Source organism: Paramormyrops kingsleyae, chromosome 5 (genome assembly GCF_048594095.1).
Source record: "Paramormyrops kingsleyae isolate MSU_618 chromosome 5, PKINGS_0.4, whole genome shotgun sequence".
Classification (NCBI taxonomy): Eukaryota; Metazoa; Chordata; class Actinopteri; order Osteoglossiformes; family Mormyridae; genus Paramormyrops; species Paramormyrops kingsleyae.
In genome coordinates this window covers 4088489-4113963 of record NC_132801.1, presented here as the reverse complement: position 1 = coordinate 4113963, position 25475 = coordinate 4088489, and the positions used below count along the sequence as shown (strand labels likewise).

Here is a 25475-nt window from a genome sequence, read left to right as displayed (position 1 = left end):
TGACGAAAACCAACACAGGGCAGAATCAGGGAGGGTGCAAACGTAGGAGAACATATACAGAAATCAAAGAATAAATAACAAAACCACGAACTGAATTACTTAAAACGCTAAAGTGAAATACTGAAAATGCTCAAAAAGGTATCAATTTGGCTAATGTGGACAAAGTGTTACTTAATTCCTTACTGCTTGCTAAACAAACACTGGCTAAACAAAACAATTAATAAGCGTATCAAACATAAAGTAAAAAAAGAGGAGTTTGTGAAGAGTGTGAGCAGTCACGGTATGTGATTGATTAGCTGTTTGCTTGTCACTCCCTTTAACATAAATTCCTGCCACTGGGACGGCTTCCTGCTGCTGAGGATTCTGGGACAGCAGTGCAGCAGCCGCCATCCCCACAGGCAGAGATGTTCTCCTAACTGGGACAGATACGCCTGCTCTCATCAACCACCACCTATGGTCACTCCCTGGCAGCATGCAGGAAGGGGGTAGGTGGTCCCCCAGCTGGCTCAGCCTGACCCCTGGACATCCCAGAAATCACCATGTCCTGTATTTATTTACATATTGCACCCCTGCCTTTCTCTGTGTCAGGGGCCCAGCCCAGTAACACGCAGAAGAAAGATGATAATTACCATGTGAGGTAAGGATGAGAAGCTTACCTGGTAGGAAACCGTGACTCGTAATCTGCCATTCCCTGCTGGAAGACAAAAAAAACAATGTCATTCACTTCACGGGAGAGGAAGGAGGTCCAGCTGTGCTTCTGCAGTCCTCTGAGGGGTGTTTGGTTTGATAGGTGATTTGAGTGAAATAACAACAGCTGTATGTCACTCCGTCACTGATAATCATGGAGGGAACTCGTAGACTATGACAACACTACACTAATACTAAGTGGACGAAGTTCATACCAAAACATCTGATCCATTACTATTGTCTGTCTTAAGCATTGTTAGACATCACATCGAACTCATCCAGTGCGGGATATAATATAAAATGAACAGCAGGTGGCAGTAAGGAACCAGCATCAGGGGACCTAAACAGTAACGTCTGGTGACTGGAAACCCTGAGGACCAGTCTGTTAGCCCCCCCCCCCCTTCCCACCAACCCACTTTATACCTTATTATCGTTTTTTCTCATACCAAACAGTCGCTCAGCTACACAAGGTTCACACGGCCTGCATGCCCCCAGCTGACTGTCACCAAACCCCCCCATGCGTCCCACCTACCCATTGCCATTCTGCTTTGCCTATCATGCCTAGCTGTGACCTTCCTCTTCTCATGTTAAAAGACATGGGGGGGGGGCAGGGACAGAGTGGGCCCATGGCCGGACGCCCACCTGAGAGAAGCCAGGCATGGCCATGCTGTAGGGCCGCTGTCGGCTATGGGCTGTGGGCTGTGCCAGCTGCCGGCTGGGCATGCCGTAGTCAGGGGGGGGCAGGGTCAGGTCGTCCCGCTCCAGCAGGTTTCCCGTGCTGCTGCTCCTCCCATGATGCAGACTGCAGGCAGGAGGGGGCAGTTTCAGTAAAAACAAAGGTACAGCGACCCACACACACCTACCCGAAAAACGTGTGCATGCACATGATGAGGCCGAGTGGTAACACACACCCACATGGCGACACCTGCTACACACACAGGCACGGTGATGACCCTCCCTCATGAAATATTCCCAAAGAGAAAAACAGATCTATTCAAATCAGCCCAGTACCATCCATACTGCCAGATAATGATTCCTCCTCTGCATAAATCGTTTCTCTTGTGGCGGGGGGGGGGGGCGGGAGGCATTAAGAGTAAGATTTGACCGAAGCCAATCAGACTTTCCCGCTTCGGTCAGAAAAAGTTTTTTTTTCAAGACCAGAGATTAAAAGCGGGTGAGAGGAGCAGAAAGAGCCCCCTACTGCTTCCTGCCAGTGGCGAATCCACATTTCCATTTTGAAGGATAAAGTGCCAACCAGCACATTAATATTAATATTAATACTGAGGCGGTATAAAGTATTTTTAAATGGAGCTGCTCACTGTGTCCCTCACTGCAGTAATTGGTGCCATTTGTCTCTGCCTTGAAAACAGCCAGTCATCCCTCATGCAAGTCTACCTCAGGGGGGGACCCATCACAGGACACACACACAAACATGCTCACGCCGGGCAGGCACCGGTCCCATGGAGTCTGTCATGCCGGACAGACATCACACACACACACACACAGAACACACACACACTCACTTGACATGGAGCCGGTCGCTTTCATTGGTTTCGGGGAGGACTCGCGTGTAGGAGAACGGGAACCATCCACGCCTGCAGCACAATGACAACCAATAAAAGACTAAGGCTGCTAATCAGAGGGCAGGGGGTGTAAATGCAGTACGCTGGCCAGTAGAAAGTCTTATGAATAATGAGACTGAGCAAGCAGATTGACCTCAGGTCTATCTGCATAACTATATTGTGTTTTCTTTCTGGGTCAGAGGTCACTCACATCTTGGTTTTTTCGCTCTCCCCATAGTGCCAGCCATCCCGTGCCTCGGGCACTAGCAGGGTGATGATGTCACCCTCGATGAAGCTCAGCAATGTGCTATTGTCACCAGCTGCATGGGAGAAGATGGCCTGGACCCGGGTTCGACCGTTGCGCTCCAGCCCTGCTGCCATGGAACTGGACCTTGGCAGTGTCCGGTTCTCAGCTGGAGTGGAGAGAAGCTGCATCAAAGACTGATACACCGTGGTATGAATCACACAACCCACACTGATATTAGACACCTAATCCTCAATAAAATCAAACACACAGTATTCACTGATATCAAATAAAACCCACACTGATATTAGACACCTAATCCTCAGTAATTTCAGACACTGTAATCACTGATAGCAAATAAAACCTACACAGATATTAGACACACATTTCTCGCTGATATCAGCCATTTCCTCCTCCCCAGCGTTCCATCAGCCTCTATTACATAATGTACAGTATGATGTGACTTTGCACACGTTTACTCTCCTCTTTCGGGAGACATTGTCCTTCTCCTCTGTCCTTCTCTGCCTCTTCCTCCCACTTCTCTTAGTCCTGTCTTGTTTTCATTAAACACCTCGCTCCTGGTTTAGCATCCTTTATGTGAAGCTAGGAATAGGTGGCTGAGGGTTCCCTTGCATGGTGGGGTTGGCGGGGTGGCTCGTACCCACGGCAGCCTTGCTCTTAGACGGAGTGGGCCTGCGCACTGGGAGAGTGTTGGAGTACACTTCACCAGCCTGCCGCTGCACCTGCGGAGAGGCCGGCTTCACCTGGGCCACCTGCTCCTCCGCCCAGTGTGCGTAGTCAGCTCCATGGAGGCCGGCTGTACCGTTCACCAGGGGCATCGCATCTTGGCTCATCAACCTCTGTACACACGCACACACACATACACACACATTAGGGCACCCACCTCGCACTTCTAACAGAGCTGACACTATCACCCCAAGTGACAGGCAGAGTTTAGAAGTTTGCAATTATTCAGTAAGCATTTGCACAGCTGAGAGGACACTGGAGCAATCGCAGACACAGACTCACACACACCTGGCAGTTTTAAATTATGCTGTTAGTGATAACTGGGCGTCACTGTAGGGAATTTAGTATCACAGACATGGATGTCACGGTTGACTAATTAGGTCACGTAAACACACGCCCACTAAGAGATTCCAAAGCTTCTCTCAGACGCATTACCCTGTAATAAAAGTCTTTGGCAGAGAAGTAGTGTAACACTGGGGTATCATCAGAGCCGGTACTGAACACTCATGGTAACTGACCCGTGTATGACAGCATCTGAAAAGCTCCAGGAGCCCAGGACCCCCCATTCTGGAAGACGGTACAGGAACAGCGGGTGTGTACACCTATTGAAGAGGCTGTGTCTGTATTTGTATATCTGTGGGTGTGTCCATCGGCGTGTCCTTATGACAGGTGACACCAGTAAACTTCAGCCGTCCATAACAACCAACTCTGGGGTTGGTATGTAAGTGGGTGGCGTAATGGTTAAGAGGCTCGACTCGAAACCAAAGGTTGCAGGGTCACATATGTGATCTATCTGCCTGCTACTTGAGCTAAAGCTGTAAGTAGACCCCACATAAAACAGCCATCTGCGTTCCCCCCCCCCCCCCCCACACACACACCCACACACCCGGCGGCGATGGTGACAGGGGGTGACACTCACCGTCTGCTGCCCCAGGCTACCCAAGTGTCCAGCCAGCTCAGGCGGCACCGGCAGTGGCTTGGACCCTGGCATGGGCTCAGCGATGTGCAGGCTGCCCTTGGAGGAATGCCGGGGGCTGGCCATGAGTGTGCCCCCACCCCCACACGACATCTGCTGGGCCAGGATCAGGGCCCTCTCCGGCAGCTTGGTGGGGTCTGAGCAGGCCTGTTGCCATATGGGCACCTTCTGAGTCAGCAGGTCTTTGCCCTAGACACACACACACACTGCAGATTATCACACATCCATACATCCATCAATCCCCGAGGCTGGCTCTCAAATATGCACCCCCCCTCCTCAGCCAAACTTAAAACTAATGAGCTTTTAAAATTTGCTTAAAGGGCTGATTAGATTTCTTACTTTATTACAATATTCATTATCAGGAAAATATGCCAACAACAAGCTCTTTATATTTGCAATATTTACAGAAAAATGCTCTTGGGATTAATTATGCTTTATCATCACTAATTAAGGGGTGGATTAACCTTGAATTCATATTATGCCAAAAGCAGAAGAACCAAGCATGAGCTGGATCACGACGGGCAGGAGGTCACAGCGCCTCCAACCACGCCTCATGTCGTTTTAAACTTTCCTCTTGAAGCTCCGCCCCATTTTACCATGAGCTGGACACCGTGTGTGATTCCAAGACAGAAACACCGAAAAGCAGGAGACCAGGACGTTCCGTCAGCACAGATGTTATTAGTAACGTGTTAAAGAAGGAGTTATAACGATAAGGATTTCGAACGTACACAGAACACAATATGGGAAAGCATTAACGTGTATGCACACACACAAAGGCACCCGGGCAGGATAGCTGAGCTGACATGGAGACATCTGGACAGGTGACCCATGGCAAAGGATGTCTAAGTGTGATCTTCTGGGAGGAGGTGCTAGTGATGCCCAGGACCCAGGAGGGTGAGTAGGGGCTCATCTCCGGTGACTCCCCTGGACCCAATAATCCCTGAAAGTGCGTGGCCCCAATCACGCCCCACCACCCCTCCATGTTAAGGGACAGATCAAATGCAAGGAAAGATTAGTAGCCTGGGCTCCCTTTTTGGGATGTGGTTGTACCGCTAGTGCGTTACACCCCCAGGAGGCTGATCCCTGGAGGTGCGCATGAGTTCCGGAGCATTCCATGGGGTGCACTTCATCTCCAGCAAAGGGGCCCTCCACTGGTGATTCATGCAACAGGTAGGAAAGAAGGCCGTGGTCTGCAACACCCCTCACCTCTCCCACAGATGCAGCTCTCACTCCACTTTCTCCTCCGCATGACTCATACCATCCGCCCCCCATCTCCCCGCCCCCCCACACACTCAGCATCTATGTCACTCGCTTCCCCGGCTCTCAGAGAGCACTTCAGTGATCTTTGAGAAAACACCTCCCACACACACACACACACACACACACACACACACACACACACACACACATACACGCTCCATTCTGGAAATCCACTCAGCCCTGACGAGTGGACCCATCACTCTCGGCCCCAGTCCCCCCCTCCCCCAGGGTTATTATAGTTGCTAAATTTACATTAGTTTTCATTTTTATTTAGGTTTCCATTGTGGTTTTCAGTTTTACTTCAGTTTCAGTTTCTTTTAAGTGTACAAATAGTTTTAGTGTCGTTTTTATTTCACGCACATTTCTAGTTTTAGTTCAGTTTTTATTTAGCTTCAGTATCATTTTAGTTTTCAAATACCGAGTTTGATATCACACTGGAAGGGACTTGCATGCTTTTACCTTGCACATGAAACAGCTAAGGAGAAAGTGAGAAGCATTTCGGTTTCCTGCCTTAACATTGACTTCCAAACCCCTCACCTCTGTCCTATAACACCATCATGTTTTTATAGCCATGAAGGACCTGGTGTATTGATGCTCCCAGTCCCCGGTTACAATATGCAAACAGGAATAACATATGATTTGGCACTTTTGGAGAAAGTAAAGTCTATCTGGGTGTCCCCGGTGAAAACCCCTAGGGGAGTCGTGGTTAAAGAGTGAGGAATTATTCCTAGAAATATTAAAGTAAAGCAATCAGACAATCATTGTACAAAGCTTAAGAAAATGCTGAAACAAAGATTAATACAACAATTTCAAACACTCAAAATGCCAAAATGAATAACATTTCATTCAACACTGATTGTGTGAAAGATTCTAACAGTAATCTGCAATGGCACCAGCCCTGTTTTAACCTTGACAATAGGGATAGGAATATGAAGAAATAAGTATAACTAATAAACATGAATCAAATGGCAAACCATTAAACAAAGCTTGGTAACTGGTGTCCATTTACCAGTAATCATATTTTAACAAAATATTAGCCTAGCAAAGCACATTTTCAATTACATAAACCACTGCACAGCACATTATGCGTGTGTCTATAAGACAGAGAGAAAGGAAGGAATGTGCTGCTTTGCTCAATAGAAAAAATTAATTTCTTCTCTCTGGATCGCGTTTTTTACAACTATTTTTGGATCCTAAAGAATCCTTTACCTTTGTCGCGAACACTGTTGTTATTCCTGTCAAAAACAGCACACCCAACCTTGACGAACACAGAAAAACACTATACATGAATAACTCAACCAAACGAGAAACGCCCTAACAATCATTGCTTCCTGTGGGCGTTACGATGAAACGTAAATTGCAGCCCACAATCACAGTATAAATCGAGGGAGTAAAAATTAAGCTGATTTTACCTGCAGTTATATTTTGTTTTAGTTCCTGTTGCGTTATTGTCATTTTTTTTAGTTTTCAATTTTTTTGAAAACCGTCCTTTGTACTTTTATTGCAGTTAACAAATAATTTTTACGCTCACTTTAATTTTAGTCTTAGTTTTCGTTAACTATAATAACCCTCGCCAGCAGGGGGTAGCTGAACACTTGTACCACAGAGGCAGAAGCTCAGTTTGAGTGACGGCAGAGATGCTACCCCCCTGCTCTGAATCCAAAAGCCCCCGCCAACTGATATGACTGCCGTATGACACTCAGCTCTCAAGGCAGCCCTGCTCTATGCAACACGGATTGAAAGCATGGTAGCCCATGGTTAGCATATGAATGCAAGCATGAATTGATGGAGGGGAAGGATTATATGTATAGGTGTAGATGATTGGCTGCCTGTGGGGAGAAAGCACCAGATACAAATACTGTGGCGTGATTGGGTGGTGCCGGTCACATGGGACACCACAGTTCCTGGCCTGTGGGCCCTCCTCACCTTGCCATGGTAAGCGATGCTGTTCTTGGCCACAGCACACTGCCGCTCCACCAGGAAGCAGTACCTCCTCCTCTCCTCTGAGAGCGCTGTCTTGTAGCCCTCGGCAATGTAGTTGTCCAGGTCACTCTGCTTGCTGCTGATGTTCTCCACGTACTGGAGGGAAGGGGGGGGGGGCATGGAGGGGGCACAGAGATGGCCAACAAGGCGGGATAGCGTTCAGCATCTGCAAGCCAGAATTTCTTAGGCGATACACTGACACATTCGTATCTGTTGGTTTCCCCTTGCTGAAAGAAAGGCCGCACTGCACATTGGGCCAGATGGACTGCGGATGAACAACGTCTCTGTTGATTATGGAAAAGGATCAGCCTGGCATTTATGATGCTTACATTTCACAAGCGTCATATTTGATGACAGATTAGAAAAATTTGCCTTTTCCCTGGCCCTGGGCAAGTTGCTGCTACACACAGGAAACCTGTGGTCTTCAAGTGCATATTCCAGTAGTCTTATTGTCCAGGAACGTTTGTCTGTGTTACTGAACCTCTACTATAACTGCCGAAACTAGCAGGCAGAATACAGCATAAACAACAGTTAAAGACCCAGATTGGTCAGCTGGTTCACTTCCCAGGGATTAACGGTTTCAATAAAACATTTAGCCGTGTACGTTGTTAAAGATGAAAGAGTCCCCTGAGGTCCAAATGAAGGGAAATTCTGCTTGTTGCGCCCACAAGGCACAAATGAAAGTCAGCATCGCTGGGAATACTTAGTCATTTTCGCTTGGACCTCAGCTCAGTCTCCGTCAGTGTCACTGAACAGCCACAGATTGCCAAGTCACAGCAAATGCTCTATAAATAACGGCAAGTTTGCTTGTGGCAAGACAAAACAGTTACGTATTTGCTGAGGCTGCCTTGTAACTTTGCTCTGACTCCTTCCATATAAAGTGTATTCACTGGAAAAGAAAAGTTTCAATATTATAAATATTTGATGCTGACCACACTACTGGAGTTTCCTCCAGTAAGGACAGAGTAAGAGGACAACATTACAACTGTAAGCACCATAATCTGCCTGGACTGTCCCATCCCTGGGGTCAATGAATAAAAGCATATGAATCAAACCTATACAAAGCAGACAGTCATTCACAGAAATTGGCAGTTACTGAAGAACTGGGCTGTAATGCTTCTTCAGATACTGTGGACAAGAGATTGCACTGGAGACTAATCTGAGACTCATTCAGAGTTACTGGAGACCAAACCTGAGACTCATTCAGAGTTACAGGAGACTAATGCTGAGACTTATTCAGAGTTACTGAAGATCAATGCTGAGACTACTTCAGAGTTACTGGAGGCCAACACTGAGACTCATTCAGTGATACTGGAGACCAATGCTAAGACTCATTCAGGGTTACTGAAGACCAATGCTGAGACTCCTTCGGTTACTTGAGACCAATGCTGAGACTCATTCAGAGTTACTGGAGACCAATCCTAAGAATCATTCAGAGTTAATGGAGACCAATGCAGAGACTCATTCAGGGTTAATGGAGACCAATGCTGAGACTCATTCACAGTTACTAGAGACCAATGCTGAAACTCCTTCAAAGTTGCTGGAGACCAAAGCTGAAACTCATTCAGAGTTATTGAAGACCAGTGCTGGGACTCATTCACAGTTACTGGAAACTCTGACACTCATTCATAGTTACTGGAGACCAATGCTAAGACTCTTTCAGAGTTACTGGAGACCAGATTTAGACTCTTTCAGAGTTATTGGAGACCAACACTGAGACTCATTCAGGGTTAATGGAGACCAAATCTGAGAATCATTCAGAGTTATTAGAGGCCGATGCTGAGACCCATTCATAGTTACTGGAGACCAATGCTGAGACTCATTCAGAGTTACTAGAGACCAATGCAAAGACTCATTCAGGGTTACTGAAGACCAATGCTGATACTTCTTCGGTTACTTGAGACCAATGCTGAGACTCATTCAGAGTTACTGGAGACCAATCCTAAGAATCATTCAGAGTTACTGAAGACCAATGATAAGACTCCTTCAGAGTTACTGGAGACCAATGCTGAAATTCATTCAGAGGTACTGGAGACCAATCCTGAAATTCATTCAGAGATACTGGATATCAAGCCTGAGACACCTTCAGAGTTACCGGAGACCAGTGCTGAGACTCATTCAGAGTTACTGGAGACTAATGCTGAGACTCATTCAGAGTTACTGGAGATCAATGCTGAGACTACTTCAGTTACTGGAGATCAATGCTGAGACTACTTCAGTTACTGGAGATCATGAGACTTATTCAGAGTTACTGGAGGCCGATGCTCAGACCCATCCATTCAGAGTTAATGGAGACCAATGCTAAGACTCCTTCAGACGTACTGGAGGCCAATGCTGAGACTCCAGCAGAGTTTCTGGAGACCAATACTGAGACTCATTCAGAGTTACTGGAGACCAACGCGGAGATTCATTCAGAGTTACTGGAGACAAATGCTGAAGCTCATTCAGAGTTACTGGAGACCAATCCTGAGACTCATTCAGAGTTACTGAAGACCAGTGCTGACACTCACTCAGAGTTACTGGAGACCAGCATTGAGACTCTTTCAGAGTTACTGGAGACCAGCACTGAGACTCATTCAGAGTTAATGGAGACCAATGCAGAGACTCATTCAGGGTTAATGGAGACCAATGCTGAGACTCATTCACAGTTACTAGAGACCAATGCTGAAACTCCTTCAAAGTTGCTGGAAACCAAAGCTGAAACTCATTCAGAGTTACGGAAGACCAGTGCTGAGACTCATTCAGAGTTATTAGAGGCCAATGCTGAGACCCATTCATAGTTACTGGAGACCAATGCTGAGACTCATTCAGAGTTACTAGAGACCAATGCTGAGACTCATTCAGAGTTACTGGAGACCAATGTTAAGACTCATTCAGATTTACTGGAGACCAGCACTAAGACTCATATAGATACAGTAGACAAACACTGAGACTCATTCAGTCAGCATAGATAGATGGAGGAATTCATTCACAAATACAGTAGACAAATGCTAAGACTCATTCAGCCAGTGAAGATAAATGCAGAGACTCATTCACTGTCATTGCATTTATAGTTACTATAGATCACTAGAGAAATCCAGTTTTTGCTGATCAGCACTGGGATTCACATTTACTGCACAAAAATGCTGTAACTGATTCACAGCTGCTATAGACTAACAATGAGATTCCTTGTACTGTACAGCAACCCAGCGATTCACATTTGTGTAGATGAATGCCTGATGTCTTGACTAACACTAAAATTTATTCAGTGCTGAAATTCATCCAGTTATCACAGACCAACACTGACCCTGACACATACTGCACAGAAGTACTGAAACTGATTTCCAGTTACTGAAGTCAAAGTGTGCGGCATACTCAGTTGGTGCTGATCAACACTGGGAGTATTTCACTGTTCGTGTAGATCAGTAATGGGACTTCTACAGTATTACTGGGAGACTCAGTAACAGGACAGGGGCTCTTGGCACACACAGGTAATGTATGGGCCTCACTTTCCAGAAGGATGCTACACTCATTACTTCACACCAAGCCACCGGACTGTGAAGATCTAAAACTAGCTAAGGAGCACTGGGGAATGGAGTGGATCAGATGAGGGTATACTTCAGTGTCTGGTCAGAGGGGCTTTGCTGTGACTCAAAAATGTGCAGGTGATAGTACACCCCTTAGAGAAGTTGCTCCCCTGTTCCACGATCCAACCATCTAAAACACCCAGGCCTCCATTCACCTTCAGTCTAATGTCAGACATATTTCTGTACTCATGTACGAGGGTCATTCACCTTGGCAGGAAGGTCATGGAAACCCTCCTCATGAATTCACCAGGGACACAGGCTTGTAAGCAGATGATTGCCTGTTCAAATCTCAGGAGGGTTTCTGACGCTGGTTAAGTCAAGGAGTCTCTTATTCCTGGCATGCATAATTCAACCATTACATTCTCAAGACATTAAATCTGTTTTGACCTTGTTCAGGATGCAAAACCAGTGGCTACATTCCAAGGGGTCTTCTTTGTGGGCAACAGGCAGAATTCCACAGAGCTCTGGATAAAAAAGAGCCTATGCCGGGTCCCACCACTAGAGGGAGACACTGTTTCGTGCCAGACATATTGATTGGAAAAAATTAGATCCCAGTTTGTTTTTCATCATGATTAAAACTGGCATGGTTTTTAGGTCACATGACTGGGTCCATAAAATCCATGCAACCCATACAGACAGTGGAAAAACCAGGGCGTGGGCAGGAAAAAAAACATGAATTTTTAATGTTGACCGGACGCGTGCATGCCCTGGCTCCTTCCTCTGGGGTTGCTAGGTCAAAAAAAAGACTGTCCGACAATAGCCAATCAGCAACAAATTCCTACCTGGGCATGTGGTCCCATGGTTTACTGAGACATATTGCCGTGGCAGAGTGATGGGACAAAGATGGCAGAGTGGAAAAAGATATAGGAAACAGGTTCATCCCAACCTTGCGGTTTGCGTCACAGAAAAGATGGGGCAACTCCACCAGCTTTTAAGCACCAAAAAACATATTATTATTATTACGGTCTCCATGGCATTTTAATACAGAAATGTCCTTGTCACGAAGTAATGAGTGAGAATAAGAGAAATGGCAAAAACGAAAGCGAACTTTCAGCCATGACATGCTGTAGACAAGTTAAATGCCTGATGCATTATGAGTCATCAGAAACTGATGGACAGAATAATTACACATCAGGAGCAAGCTGTGCAAATCCTTTACAATTCCTGCTTTAGAGGCTAGAAATGATCTCAAATGAGATCAAAATTCCCAAATACATGAAAACCGTAAGGTGGGCTCAGCTTTTGGGGGTGTAGATTCTACATTGCTTTCATAACAAGGTAGTTATGAGTCCTACAAAGACTCCTTATAATTGTCCTTCTGATACCAGTGTGAGTTTGACTGATCTGTTGACCTGGAATACCACTGCGGGGGTACAGACTGGTGGCCAAGAGGAGCTCATGCATTTGGTCATAGCGGAGAAGAGAATGGACCGGACATTCCTCAAGACTATATGCCACTTTCAGCTATGGGGCGGGGGGAATGAAGCTGTTGTTCCAGTCAAAGAGACGTCAGCAGACATTTAAGGTTCTTCTCCACTGGTAAACTCGAGTTACCAGAAATGTGATGGACGGCTCTAACCCCCCCACCCAGCCCTGGACACAGTGACATCACTGACAGGCTTCAGGGACAAATTGTGTGTGCAAAACCCATCCTCGTGATTTTTCTTTGACATCATATGTCTTCCATATCTGTGTGTGTGTGAGTGTGTATGAGAGGGAGAGCATACAGGGTATACAGGCAAATGCTGATGAATACTGTACGTGCATCCTATGCATATGAACACCCCACTGCTGCATTCTGTTGTTTTCCCTTGGGGGGGGGGGGTGTTTGCATTGTCACGCCCGTACAGTCTCAGCATTGCGGAGCGATAATGGAGTGTGGAGTGTTTGCAAGCACCCTGCGGCTCTGTCACCACCACCCCTCCTCCACTAAAGTTTCTGTTATATAGAAACTGCCACAGTAACACGGGAGTCTGGGTTGCCTATTGCAGGCACTGGGGGGGCAGGTGTTTACACAACCTACCCATGTTCATCTCCCACATCACCTAACTTCACCCTGATGCATTAAACAGCCATATTAATATGTTACTTTAGCTAGAGAGTTTATCCCACACCTCCAGTCCCTAGGAGCAAACACTCAATTAGGATCCAGTAGACAGGATGATGGGGATGATTTAAAAATTGTCCAGTGTTAGATTAAAGGGTAATTCAGCTCATTTTCATGTGACATAGGACACACTCGAACAAAGCAAAAAGCCCCACCGCTGTGCTATGCTGTCAAGTTTTCATATTACCTCAAAAGCACACAATGCAAAATTTTAATAAAAATCAATGTGAGCCAATGGGGATAGCACTTTCCAAACATGGTCTACCAGGTAAGGCTCCAACTATTGGAGGTGGACGTGTTGCGACATTACACACCGCCCCCTCCAGGCCCCTCTCATGCATGGCTAATTCACACATTACGCTGCCAATGTAAATGAATGAACATGCAATACCAGTTAACAAACCTGGCAAGGCCACGTTCAGTTGGCTGATATTTTGCTGTGGCTTTAATATTAATACCCTTGTCAGATGGACTGTAAATGGTAAGAAAATGACTTTTATCAATGAATCATCTCTCCAGAATGAGGGACAGTACCCCGGTAAGGGACATATAACATTGGCTAGGTGTCGACTTTCAGCACTGGGATCCACTGCCTGTGCATTTGCTGGGTCAGGCTAAATAATTGCCCCTGGCTTTCATTTTACACAACCCCCCTCTGAGAGTCTAAAATTAAACTCAACCTTGAGTGACTTGAATGTGTTTGACACCTGAAGTGTGTTCGTATAACACCAAATACTCATATCAAGTATGGTATGTTAAGTCATATTATTTCTAATAATCCTGATCCATCCCAGGCAAAATCAGACAGCATCTTGCTGGAACAAACCATTTAACCTGAGCCAGGGGGTTAAACACACTAGGGAATCTACCTTGATAGACGGCATACACACACACACAAACACACACACAGTCGTGTAATCATATCTTTTTGGGGACCACTCATTCTTTTACATGAGAAAAATGCTGATGCTAACTATGACAACCTTAACCCCTACCCTGCCCTAACCATAACCATAAGTGACCAAACAAAATACAAGTTTTTGCATTTTTAGTTTTTTCATTGCAGTCATGGATTTTTATAAAATAGAGTTTTATAAAAGGAGGAAACTGGTCCCCATAAGGTAAAAAAAATGAGTATTCATCATGATGTGGGAACATTTGGTCCCCACAAGGTAAGGTACAGTATACCTGGACCACACACACACACACACACAAACACACATATCCTCCAGAAAGCTAAAGACTTGCCTTCTATTCACAGTCCTCCCCCCACAGCACAAACAAAGCTCCCACAATCCCCTCCCATCATTACAGCATAAACAGAGTTGTGGATAATACTCTAAAGACTCCTACAAGGTCAACTGGAATGACTCGCCAGGACCGGTGAGAAAGACTGGTGCAGAGTGAGCTGTCAGGATTTCAGCTCTTCTGCCTGGGTTCCGTAGTGGTCCTCTGGATTACTGCTGTGCGGCATTAAATTCAATTATCCCAAAATTACCCACAGATACACATATATACATAAAGCTGGTCAGCTGATTACTGTTATGTTTTCAGGATAAACACGTCGGCCGTCCCACACGTCTGATTGATGTTTTCATGGAATTTGCTAAGAAACTATTCTCCAATTGTGGATGTTATCTCTCCAAAGAAATTATGCCTGAACTGACCAATGACAGCTCCTATCAGTAAAGAATAATGCAAATCAACAGAAAAATATCAAGCTCCAACCACAGCCAATACGTCAGGTTTGAGTGCAGTCCTCTGTTCGTTTGTGATAGTTTCACACACAAAGTACTGGGAAACCTGAGAATACCCCCCTCCCCCCCTCCGCCCCCACCAACAACACAACACCTCCTACGTCCAGCCTTCCCCCCACCTTCTGGCTCGATTAGCATGCTGTTGATTCTGCCAAACGCCTCGTACTTCTGACGCGCTCGTTAATAACCCCACATTGCGGATTCTAGCACAGCGCATGTACCTTCACCTACACGCGGGACAGAAAGCGGAGGCTTTAGCAATAATATCTGAGGCTGACCCCAATAGCAAAGCCCGCTCCAAACCAGCTGGAGAGTTTCCAAAGCAGCACCTCCTGGCTCCACATTAGGTTCTTCAGAGTGCCGACACCCTCTAGCAGGATAGCAAAAGATGCTGTCGACCCCCAGCCTCTTTACAGCCCTGGAGGGGAAGCGTCTCAGGTAGCTTCAACCACGCCCATACCCTCCATAATCCATGTAGCCCAGCTCACCTGCATCTCCTTGTCGCTGTACTTGGATGGGTTCTTGCTACCCTGGCTCTTTCGCCGAAGCCTCTTCAGCTCCGCCTGGCACTTCTCCAGACTCTCGCCTTTGCTCCTGTGCTCCATCTGATACTTCTTCAGAGCGGCCTGAAAAGGGGCGAGGGCAGAGGATGACTCCTGAATGGGACACGTCACCGAGTAGGGGAGGGGCACCCTACTGGCATTATGGGACAAACACAGGTGGTGCAGTGCTCTGTCCAGTTCAGGACATCCCAATCCCAAAATGGCAGCCATAGTGACTACAGTATTACGATTTTTTGCATAATTTCATTGTATGTGATTTTTTATTATTAATGTCTATGACAGTAGTTAGAGTAATGTCAGGGAACCATTTGGTTGCAAGTCCCAGGATTCCAGTGTTTGCCTAAAATAGCTAACCTGAATTTGTCTGGAAAAAAAATATGTCCAGCCCAGCTGGAAGTTCATGGGAGAAGCTGCAGCTCTGAAGCTTGTTAATAATCCAACCGTTTATTTGTTAGAGTCGAAGTAACTGACAAATCTGGACACACTCCTTCCCCATAGAGCCTCATGCAGAGGAAACTGCAAGGTCAGAATATAGGGCTGAACGATTTTTTCGTTTTCAAATTGGAATTGCGATTTGAAGCAATGCGATTAGCAAATTGCAAAGGCTGTGATTTAGGATATGTGTTATACAGCACGCTTGGCACAGCATTTAAAACTGTGGCGAGGATAGTTTTACAGATTCATGCCATCCTCCTTGTATGGCAGTCATTCTCACCAATCAGAAGTGCCATGCTTCTTGCATGCCAGTCATGCTCACCAATGTGAAGTGGCCCAAGGCAACTGCGTATATGCCCACAGACAACAAATATGTGAATCCAGAGGAAAACATTATATTCGTGGTGCGAAAAAGCTACTGAGCTATAAATGAATTGCTTACCTATTTCAAGGTCTGAGTAGCTGCAGGATCCCATTGTTTTTTTTTTCATACCAGAATTTTATTATTATTATTATTATTATTAGTAATAGTAGTAGTATTAATGTAACATTAATGTCACAACTTTTAGGATAATTGATTTATGTTTGATTGTTCTCTGCTCATTTAAAAAAGTGATATATACGCTTTGGAAGCAATTCATATCTTTAAGTTCTCATCCTTGCATTACAATATAAAGTTAATATTTTGATGGTATCTCATATCATGGTATCTCCTATCATCTACGTCATATGTTTTAAATCTATTACACACTGAATACTGAAATGAAGCTTGATTTTTAATAAATATCACAAATCAAATCTCAATCACGATATCTGTCAGAAAAATGAAGATGAGATATTTTCCCCAAATCGTTGGGCCCTGTCGGAATACCAGCCCACTCTGGGTTAGACAGGCCCTCCCATTAGGAGCTGATTTAAATTCAGTCGAATTGCTCCTTACTCTCAGTGTAAGAAAGAAATGGAGAGAAAATAACATGCAATTTCCTTAGAGTTTGTTTTAGCGGGTCGGTACTGAACCCGTGTGGGAAATTAGATTGACGTAGAAACAGGCCCTCGGACTCTCACAGCAGAAAGTAGAACTCTCTGCACTGCCACCGCCCAATCAGACAGCAGTATGCGCCACCGCCCAATCAGACAGCAGTATGCACGACACGAGGGCCCTGATCTATAAATACCCTACATGTGGAGATGTGCTTCATTCATCTGACATTAGGTGGCGCAGCAGTTAAGGGGCTGGAGGTTTGCAGGTTTAAACCTGTGGAGTGAAGCAGATATGGGAAGGAACAAAGCAAGGTAATAACCATCACTTTAGCTGAAGGAAATAAAGTCACTCAAAGCCTTGTTGGTCAAGTACGGAGGAAGCAAGTGGTGGTCAAGGAAGCAGGTTTGAGACCAGGGCCAATATTTTTATAAGATGCTCAGAATTACTCCTGGGAGGGGAACTAAAAACCAATTTGGGAAAGTGGGGGCCTTTGGGGGGAGGGAGGGGGGTTGGCAGATTCTCCTACAGCTCCTCATTACCCTAAGCACAGGGAAGGTTGATTCATGTCAGGTTCATTTTATAATATCTATTATTCCTTTTCCCATTTTCTGCAAAACTGTATGACACCAAATGGGAAACTATTTGAACAGAGAAACATGATTTTTGGCAAAAATACAATGATAATAAATAATAACACTTCATTGATCCCCATGGGGAAATTCTCCTTCTGCTACCCCATCTGGATCTCCATGACACACATGCAGGTGAGAGACAGCTTGGCAGAGAAGCGCATGGAGCTGGGGGTTAAGGGCCTTACTCAAGGGCCCACTGACATGTGACTATTCTGTCGAGGCCGGGTTTAAACCGGCAGCCTTCCGATCACAGGGACAGAGAGCCACATGCTGCCCCCTCAAGAAGAGCATGTCAATCAATTTTCAGAGAAATAGTTCTTATCAAATCCTTAACATACATGTAATGTTAATTATCTGAGGAACATGATTTCCCTGGGCTGACCTCCACAAGTGTGTTAGCAAATTCTCCCATTACATGAATCAAGTGTTATTTCTGCCAAATTATATAAGAAATTTACTTTATAATCTGCCATTTCAATTCATTATGACTGTGATCTATCTCTGCTCTATACACTTAATCGCAATAAGTCTGCATTCCTTCAACTATAAATAAAGTGAATAAAACGTCCCTCCTGGAATGGACCTCTCTGCGCGCTCTCCCAAACACAGGTCAGGGTTAGGAGGACGTGTGACGGATATGGGAACTTTAACAGTCGCCTTCCTCCTTAACTGGAGAAACTAGGGCCTCGCTTACGTCACTCTCTGAGAGAACAGCCACTCAGGACCAGTTTCCTATTCTGTACTACTTTATGAATACCGGCCCAGATTGCAAATTTATCTCCCGGAGGGGGGGTGGGGGGTGGCTGCAGCTGCTGTTGTCCCCTTTGGAGAAGGTACTCAACCTGAATTACAACAGCGAAACACCCCACTGTGGGTAAAGGAAAACTCAAAGCTCTGCTTTCTGTGCATGTGTCTTTTTCGTAGCTGGAATTTTCAGGAGATACAGATATATCAGTATGGACAAATTTAATGAGGGTGGGTCCTGGTTGTCTGGCACTGCCTGGTCACATGACCCTCCCCTGACTGAAGGGGGGCACCGGAGGCTGTGCTGCCAGCCTGACAGACACCGACTGGTTGGCGTGTGTTTTCTCATGCTCACCTACGCGAATCGCACTGCCCGCCAGCTGGCAGTGGACGACTTCGAGCAACATCAGAGGAGATTAATGTGTTTGTCTTGTTTTCTCTTTCTTGTCCTTCTCCGCTTGTGAGGATTCTAAGAGTGTGCACCCTGAATGGTTTCCTTCATCAAAGGTAAAGGTGACCAGGACAGCTGAGCTACAACAGCCTTGGCATAGTCTGACCATCGAATGACCTTCGACCCGGAAATGCATATTTTAATAATGATCAAATATCATATTTTAATAATGATCAAAGCTATCCAATTGTAGCTGACTTACTTAAAGATTTAGGTGGGAAGAGACCATAAAAACACCATTTCTTTACTGTTTTCCATAAGGCCCAGCGGCAGATATATAATTGGTAGATGACATTGGATGTGTAACCATGTGGGCGGAGCCTCCAAGAGTGGCCCTGCTGCCATGCCTGATATAAGTAGGTCAGGTGGTTTGGTACATATCTAGGACACAGACAGAGCACTGGGGACTCGGGACAGGCCGTCCGCCCCAGAGTAGAGGCATTTCAGGAAGAGCCAAAAGCTGTTACCCTTCCTGCTATGTGACAAGCAAAGTGACACATTGAAATACGGTGAAACAGAAACTGTCACCCGATGGAAAAAGGGCAGCTGAGGTATTACGTGGGGTGGGGGCATGTAGCCTCCCAAGGGTCTTCGGGGTGGGGTGGGGGGATTGGGGGGTACTCACGTTGAGATAGCGGGCGTCAAGCTCAACTTTCTTCTCCAGTTCTGTTAGCAGCTCATTGTGGAATGACTTCAACTGGAAGACAGGGGGTAGCGGTGGGGGTTAACAGGCACACGAATCGAGGCACCCTGCCCACCCTCCAGAGTACACCCGTGAGGCGCAGCGATGCACCGACGCAGCCATGCGCCGACGCAGCTATCCATTGTCTTCTTGCCGCTCGATTGTTTGTTTTCACTGCACTGGAGCTGCTATTTTTGGCTAGAAAGCTAGAGGTCTGGCAGGGGGCCATGGTCACTTCTGACAAGTGCAAACAAAACAAGCCAGTCATCCAAGAAATCAGTGTTTTGTTTTGTTTTTTTAAATGAACAATGGCAAGCACACGCTCAGGGAGGAACGACATCCTCATGTGTACGCTCACGTGTGCCTCTGTTTGTATACGGAACAATGAGCCAGCCGGGTTTATCCTGACTCACAGGCCGGAAATGTCACAGGAAACGAGCTGCCGTTACAAAGTGTTTTCTAAGGTTTGGAGCACTGTGGTCTTCATATGACTGACAGCATGACTGCAGAGTGCCCTCTAAGGATTAAATAACAAAAACAACAACTAAACGATTGATATTTGCTAAACATGGAGAAGGTTTAACATCCCAACTCAATTCTTCCAACCACTTTTCATTATTTTGATCATTCTCTTTTCACCTAATGATGTTTAGCACAAAGATGTTAGGGGCCTTGGGTCTCAATCCACTGAGGCCCCGAAGACTAGCGTGTCCCACAGAGGAGACAAACATCTCACAGTAATGACACCTTCTAAGCTTGGAGAGCTGGGCTTTGGCTTTCAGATGTAGCTAATATGCTTCTTTTTTCTTTGTGACACTGGGAAATAGACCTTCAAGGTCAACATCTTGACCATACACAATCCTGATACATTTTTTCAGGATGGGACAGTCATTTTAGGAGAAAAAAACACAAGCTGAGTAAAAAGACATCTGCTGTGTATAATAATACTTAGAAATGAAGTACACAGTGAAATATTTCTAACATTTACCTCTTTGAAGCTGTATGTATGACTCAGCTTAGCAACCTGCATGCTGCTCCATCAGCAGCGAATTGATCACAAAGGCTCTGAGTCTCTGGGGTGCAGCACTAAACGTACCTGAAAACTCAACCTCCATTGTCATGGTTTCAACAGAAAGGCCAGCCGTGACCAGAATGTATAGCTGTATTCTTTTGGGGGACTCATGCAAGGGGCAGAATGAAGTGCTTACAGGCTAAGCTGTATTTAAAGCTGCCGCATATTCATCTTGTCACTCTTGACTAAACGGCACACGAGTGTCAAATAAGATGAAAGGGTGGAAACTTCCTAGGGAAGTGCCAAGTTCTGATTAGTCCAGAATGTAGACTTCCTTTTCCTGCTCAGATGTGATTGGACAAGAGACACTATGTGATGGAGGAAGGATCTTTGATAGAGCAGGACATGTGCACGGTCTGGTTTAGGGAAAAGGCATCTTGGAATGGAGCAAGATTGGAGGGTGGGGGGCAGGGGTACATACCATCTCTTCCAGTTGCACCTGGATCTGCCTGTGAACCTCAGCCATCTGAAAGAGCACATCCCCTGTGGAGACAGAAGATGGGGGCAAGGATAAACAAAGGAGGGCATAGGGAGAGAGGTGGAGAGAGAGGAAGAGAGAGATAGAAGCACAAGTCTCTCCCCCCCAAACACTGATTCAGTAGGATCACCAACGTGCAGGACAACCATGCAGCCGCACAAACACAAAAGACAGGCGTCTATAAGCGAGGAGGAGGAGGGGGGAGAGGAGGAAGGTGGGCTGGATGGAACACAGGTCAAGTCACAAAAGAGTAGAACAGACAACACTGGGGGAGGAAAAAAAAATGAAAATCACAACAACGATATGGAATAAAACAGACAAACCGAGTGAAACGAAAAACCACTAATTAGTTAACTGGGAAAAATCATAAAACTATCCAAGCTTGCATTATAATTGTCGATTATCGGAGCAAAAAAAAAGAAAAGGGTTTTGAAACTTTTAATGGATTATCCCTTTTTATTAAAATGAGGGATACTTAACACAGCAAAAGGAAGTCAACTGAAGAGAAAGAAAGAAGTCTGAAGAAAGCGAATGAAAGAAAAATGGTGAGTCATGCAGGCAGGAATGTGCGCATTGGTTTACGATACCTACATGCTGCCTCTTCTGATAATGCAATGCATTGTGAAAAAAAGGAACAAAAAGATCTAGATTGAGCAAAGAACGGAAGTAAAAAAAACGACCTGGAGAGACAGGGAGAGAAGAGCTACCCAAGAGCAATGAGACACGAGGCAGACTCCTCCACGCGACTGAACCACTTCAGTGAAGGACCCGGGAGAGGCGTCCATAAAGTGCCCGCAGGAGGCCTGTCCGGCCCCAAGGGAGGCCAGTCCGGCCCCAAGGGAGGTTGCCCCAAAATGTTAGGCTGGATGTTATACAAGAGTTTTTGACTGTGATGACCCTTTAGAAAGAGCTGTTGTTTAGCATGTTGGGTATTTGAAATGAGGACATGGTCAAATTAGTTTGGAGAGGAGGATGCAGCTGACCAGGAGTGAGAAAGCGGTTCAGAAAATAGGGGCCAAGATTCAAGGTGACATGCCCACAGTGGGCAGCAGGTGGTGCAGTGGTTAAGCCCATGAACCTGGACCTCGAAACATGCCTATAATGTAATGTTGTAAGGTGCTTCCTCTGAGGTCCCCCACTACGAAATCCAGGTGTATGAATGGATAATGTTTGTATGTGGCATCTGTTTGTATGTGGCATCTGTTTGTATGTGGCATCTGTTTGTATGTGGCATCTGTTTGTATGTGGCATCTGTTTGTATGTGGCATCTGTTTGTATGTGGCATCTGTTTGTATGTGGCATCTGTTTGTATGTGGCATCTGTTTGTATGTGGCATCTGTTTGTATGTGGCATCTGTTTGTATGTGGCATCTGTTTGTATGTGGCATCTGTTTGTATGTGGCATCTGTTTGTATGTGGCATCTGTTTGTATGTGGCATCTGTTTGTATGTGGCATCTGTTTGTATGTGGCATCTGTTTGTATGTGGCATCTGTTTGTATGTGGCATCTGTTTGTATGTGGCATCTGTTTGTATGTGGCATCTGTTTGTATGTGGCATCTGTTTGTATGTGGCATCTGTTTGTATGTGGCATCTGTTTGTATGTGGCATCTGTTTGTATGTGGCATACCTTAGGTAACAAAACGCCTGTCTGCAGACAAAAAGGTACCTGTAATATGCAGAACTGAAATATTTTGAATAGTTGTCCTGAGTGCTGAATGTAAAAAATTTGGCTGGGCAAGTCTGTACTTACAAGAGTGAAACTGACAATATCGTGGGGGTGTGACAAAGGTGGGGAGGTCTTTCATTGGCCCAGCAGTGCTGGGAGGTGGGGCGCAGAGGTCTGGCACAGACATGGAATAGCACAGTCCCGGGTCCTTACTGATGGGGTTCGACCGGACCTGAATTCATCAGAACAGCATGTAATGCAAACTGTTACACACAGATGGGGGCTTATCTGAGTTTAACACCGTTAGCCGCAAACGCTTTAGACTTTAACCATGACACACTCTCCGCTTTCCGGTGACCATCTGTTGGGGGAAACTTACGCTTCGTTGTGCCTTCCAGCACCAAGGAAACGTGCAGCTTACTTTCATTAAAAACCAGTGGATAGTTTGGTAAACTCACTGTGGGGTCACCTTGTGGAGGGGCTTAGGGGGGGGCTGCCTGAGCTGTTTTATAGACATTCCAATTACGTTGACCTCCCCCCCCAGCTGCCCCCTGATGGTGATGCCTCAGACCTTGCGCACTGTATTTTCTCTGGTGCTGGTGTAAACACTCCCCCAACAATATGCACATGTAAATACACATAACAACACACACAGAGACGTACACACCCACCAGCCCAGAACCCACCCCGTTCCAGCTTCCGCCTCCACCTTTCTCACCCACCCCAGCAAACAATAACATGATAGGGCAGCTCTCTTTCCTCCCAAGGTCACAAGGTCACGCCGGGATAGGGGACAAAGGCATTGAGCATGGCTGCCCCGCAGGATCCGGCCACCTCGCCTTTATCGGTCCTGCCCACCCGCCCACACCTATGTCGCCCATGATGGTGTGAGGGATTTTAAATTACATGCATGCGGGAGTCTGAACATAAGCGGCAGTAACCCCCCACTCCCCCCCCCGAATCATCACCGCCCGCTGCATGAATTCACGGCTACAGGTCACCTCACAGCGACCAGCCACCCACTGAAAGAAACTGATAAAAGAACAAATAAATGACTCAGCTACACGGAAAATGATGTAATATTCACTTAGCCCTGATCCTCAAGGCACAGAAAGTGTCCATGGAAATAGTGACCCCATGGCCAAGCATGCTGTGTGTGAGTGGCTGGATTTAGAGTAGGCAGGCCCAGGGAGTGGAGACGATCACCCTCCACAACCTCACTCTCAGCCCTCACTCCCAGACCTCAATCCCAGCCCTCACTCTCAGTCCTCACTCCCAGACCTCACTCTCAGCCCTAACTCTCAGCCCTCACTCTCAGACCTCACTCTCAGCCCTCACTCTCAGACCTCACTCTCAGCCCTCACTCTGTCCTCACTCCCAGACCTCACTCTCAGCCCTCACTCCCAGCCCTCGCTCTCAGCCCTCACTTTCAGCCCTCGCTCTCAGACCTCACTCTCAGCCCTCACTCCCAAACCTCGCTCTCAGCCCTCAATCCCAGCCCTCACTCTCAGTCCTCACTCCCAGACCTCACTCTCAGCCCTAACTCTCAGCCCTCACTCTCAGCCCTCGCTCTCAGCCCTCACTCCCAGCCCTCGCTCCCAGCCCTCGCTCTCAGTCCTCACTCCCAGACCTCACTCTCAGCCCTCACTCCCAGCCCTCCCTCTCAGCCCTCACTCCCAGCCCTCGCTCTCAGCCCTCGCTCTCAGCCCTCACTCCCAGCCCTCATGCTCAGCCCTCGCTCTCAGCCCTCACTCCCAGCCCTCATGCTCAGCCCTCGCTCTCAGCCCTCACGCTCAGCCCTCGCTCTCAGCCCTCACTCCCAGCCCTCGCTCTCAGCCCTCACTCTCAGACCTCACTAACAGCCCTCATGCTCAGCCCTCACTCCCAGCCCTCACGCTCAGCCCTCACTCCCAGCCCTCGCTCTCAGCCCTCACTCTCAGCCCTCGCTCTCAGTCCTCACTCCCAGACCTCACTCTCAGCCCTCACTCTCAGCCCTCACTCTCAGCCCTCACTCTCTGTCATATGATGTCTTCCACTGCTCACCCATAATCAGGACCCAAGACCCCTCAGATTGTGTCCCAGATAAAGTTAAGACAAACAAATTTGTTTTAATGAGGCTCCAAGGATCCTGTGATATGTACAGTGGTATTCATTAACAGTCTGGCTGATTTCTCTGTTCCCTACTAACAGGTTTTCCATCATAACAATACCGCTTTCTTGGAGCCCCTCCCCGTCAATGGCAATCCACTGGATCAGCAAGGTCCCCACAAGGTCCCTGCTTTTAGAGAGTTTTGGATCCTTTATCTAAAATGGCAGTCAAATGTAAGCCCCCAGAAGCATGGTTCTACAGTAGCTAACTCTGCGTGTCTGTGGACAGGTTCTGCAGATGACTGATACTCTCAACAACGACAAGCTATGAAGGGAATCTGGGGGGTTGGTATCACTTGTTCTGTGCGACTTTTTAATCTTCCTCCCTCCTTCTTTCACACAGTTGGCTATTCCAGCCTGTCACACCTTCTGTAACCTTGGCCTTTTTTGTGCTGTGTGGGTGATAGCAGGCAAATGAATGCAGACAAGTTTACATTCGTAAATAGGCAGGTTTCCATGTCGCTATCATTGTTATTGTAATATAATCAAGTTCAGCCAAAGAGAACGTGTGGGGAACCAGTTTGGTGCAGGACACAGGACAGCCCCTATATTCTGTTTTTTGTCAGACTATTTGGCACGGGGTGACCGTTTCAGAATGATGTGGCTTATAGGACTAAATCTAAGGTGCTGGTCAACATGTTGCATCTTTCTTAGTCCTACTGATGTTTGAACAAGATGCCAATCCAGTATGACAAACCCAAGGCAAGGCAGAGCAGAAACAACTATCCAACAC

The 25475-nt window shown here is 46.5% G+C and overlaps 1 protein-coding gene across 20 annotated transcripts in view; it reads right to left on the bottom strand.

Annotated features, from left to right (window-relative positions):
- The window catches only part of baiap2b (BAR/IMD domain containing adaptor protein 2b), a 69874-nt gene that overhangs the window by 10520 nt on the left and 33879 nt on the right, over positions 1 to 25475 (bottom strand). For 11 of the 20 annotated variants that reach the window (XR_011991671.1, XM_023817032.2, XM_023817014.2 and 8 more), the window contains 10 exons: positions 20872 to 20933; positions 19322 to 19393; positions 15378 to 15515; positions 7403 to 7555; positions 4160 to 4405; positions 3155 to 3353; positions 2461 to 2662; positions 2211 to 2282; positions 1330 to 1489; positions 657 to 694 (listed from right to left, as the gene is read on the bottom strand). Coding sequence is in view for 18 of the 20 variants with exons in the window: in XM_023817032.2 (XP_023672800.2) it covers positions 657 to 694; positions 1330 to 1489; positions 2211 to 2282; positions 2461 to 2662; positions 3155 to 3353; positions 4160 to 4405; positions 7403 to 7555; positions 15378 to 15515; positions 19322 to 19393; positions 20872 to 20933 (1342 nt within the window). In the remaining 2 variants the exon portion in view is untranslated. Of the gene's footprint in view, positions 1 to 5; positions 519 to 656; positions 695 to 1329; positions 1490 to 2210; positions 2283 to 2460; positions 2663 to 3154; positions 3354 to 4159; positions 4406 to 7402; positions 7556 to 15377; positions 15516 to 17062; positions 17143 to 19321; positions 19395 to 20871; positions 20934 to 25475 lie in introns of those variants that run through there. The other 9 variants (XR_011991673.1, XM_072711893.1, XM_072711895.1 and 6 more) reach the window with 4 other exon arrangements.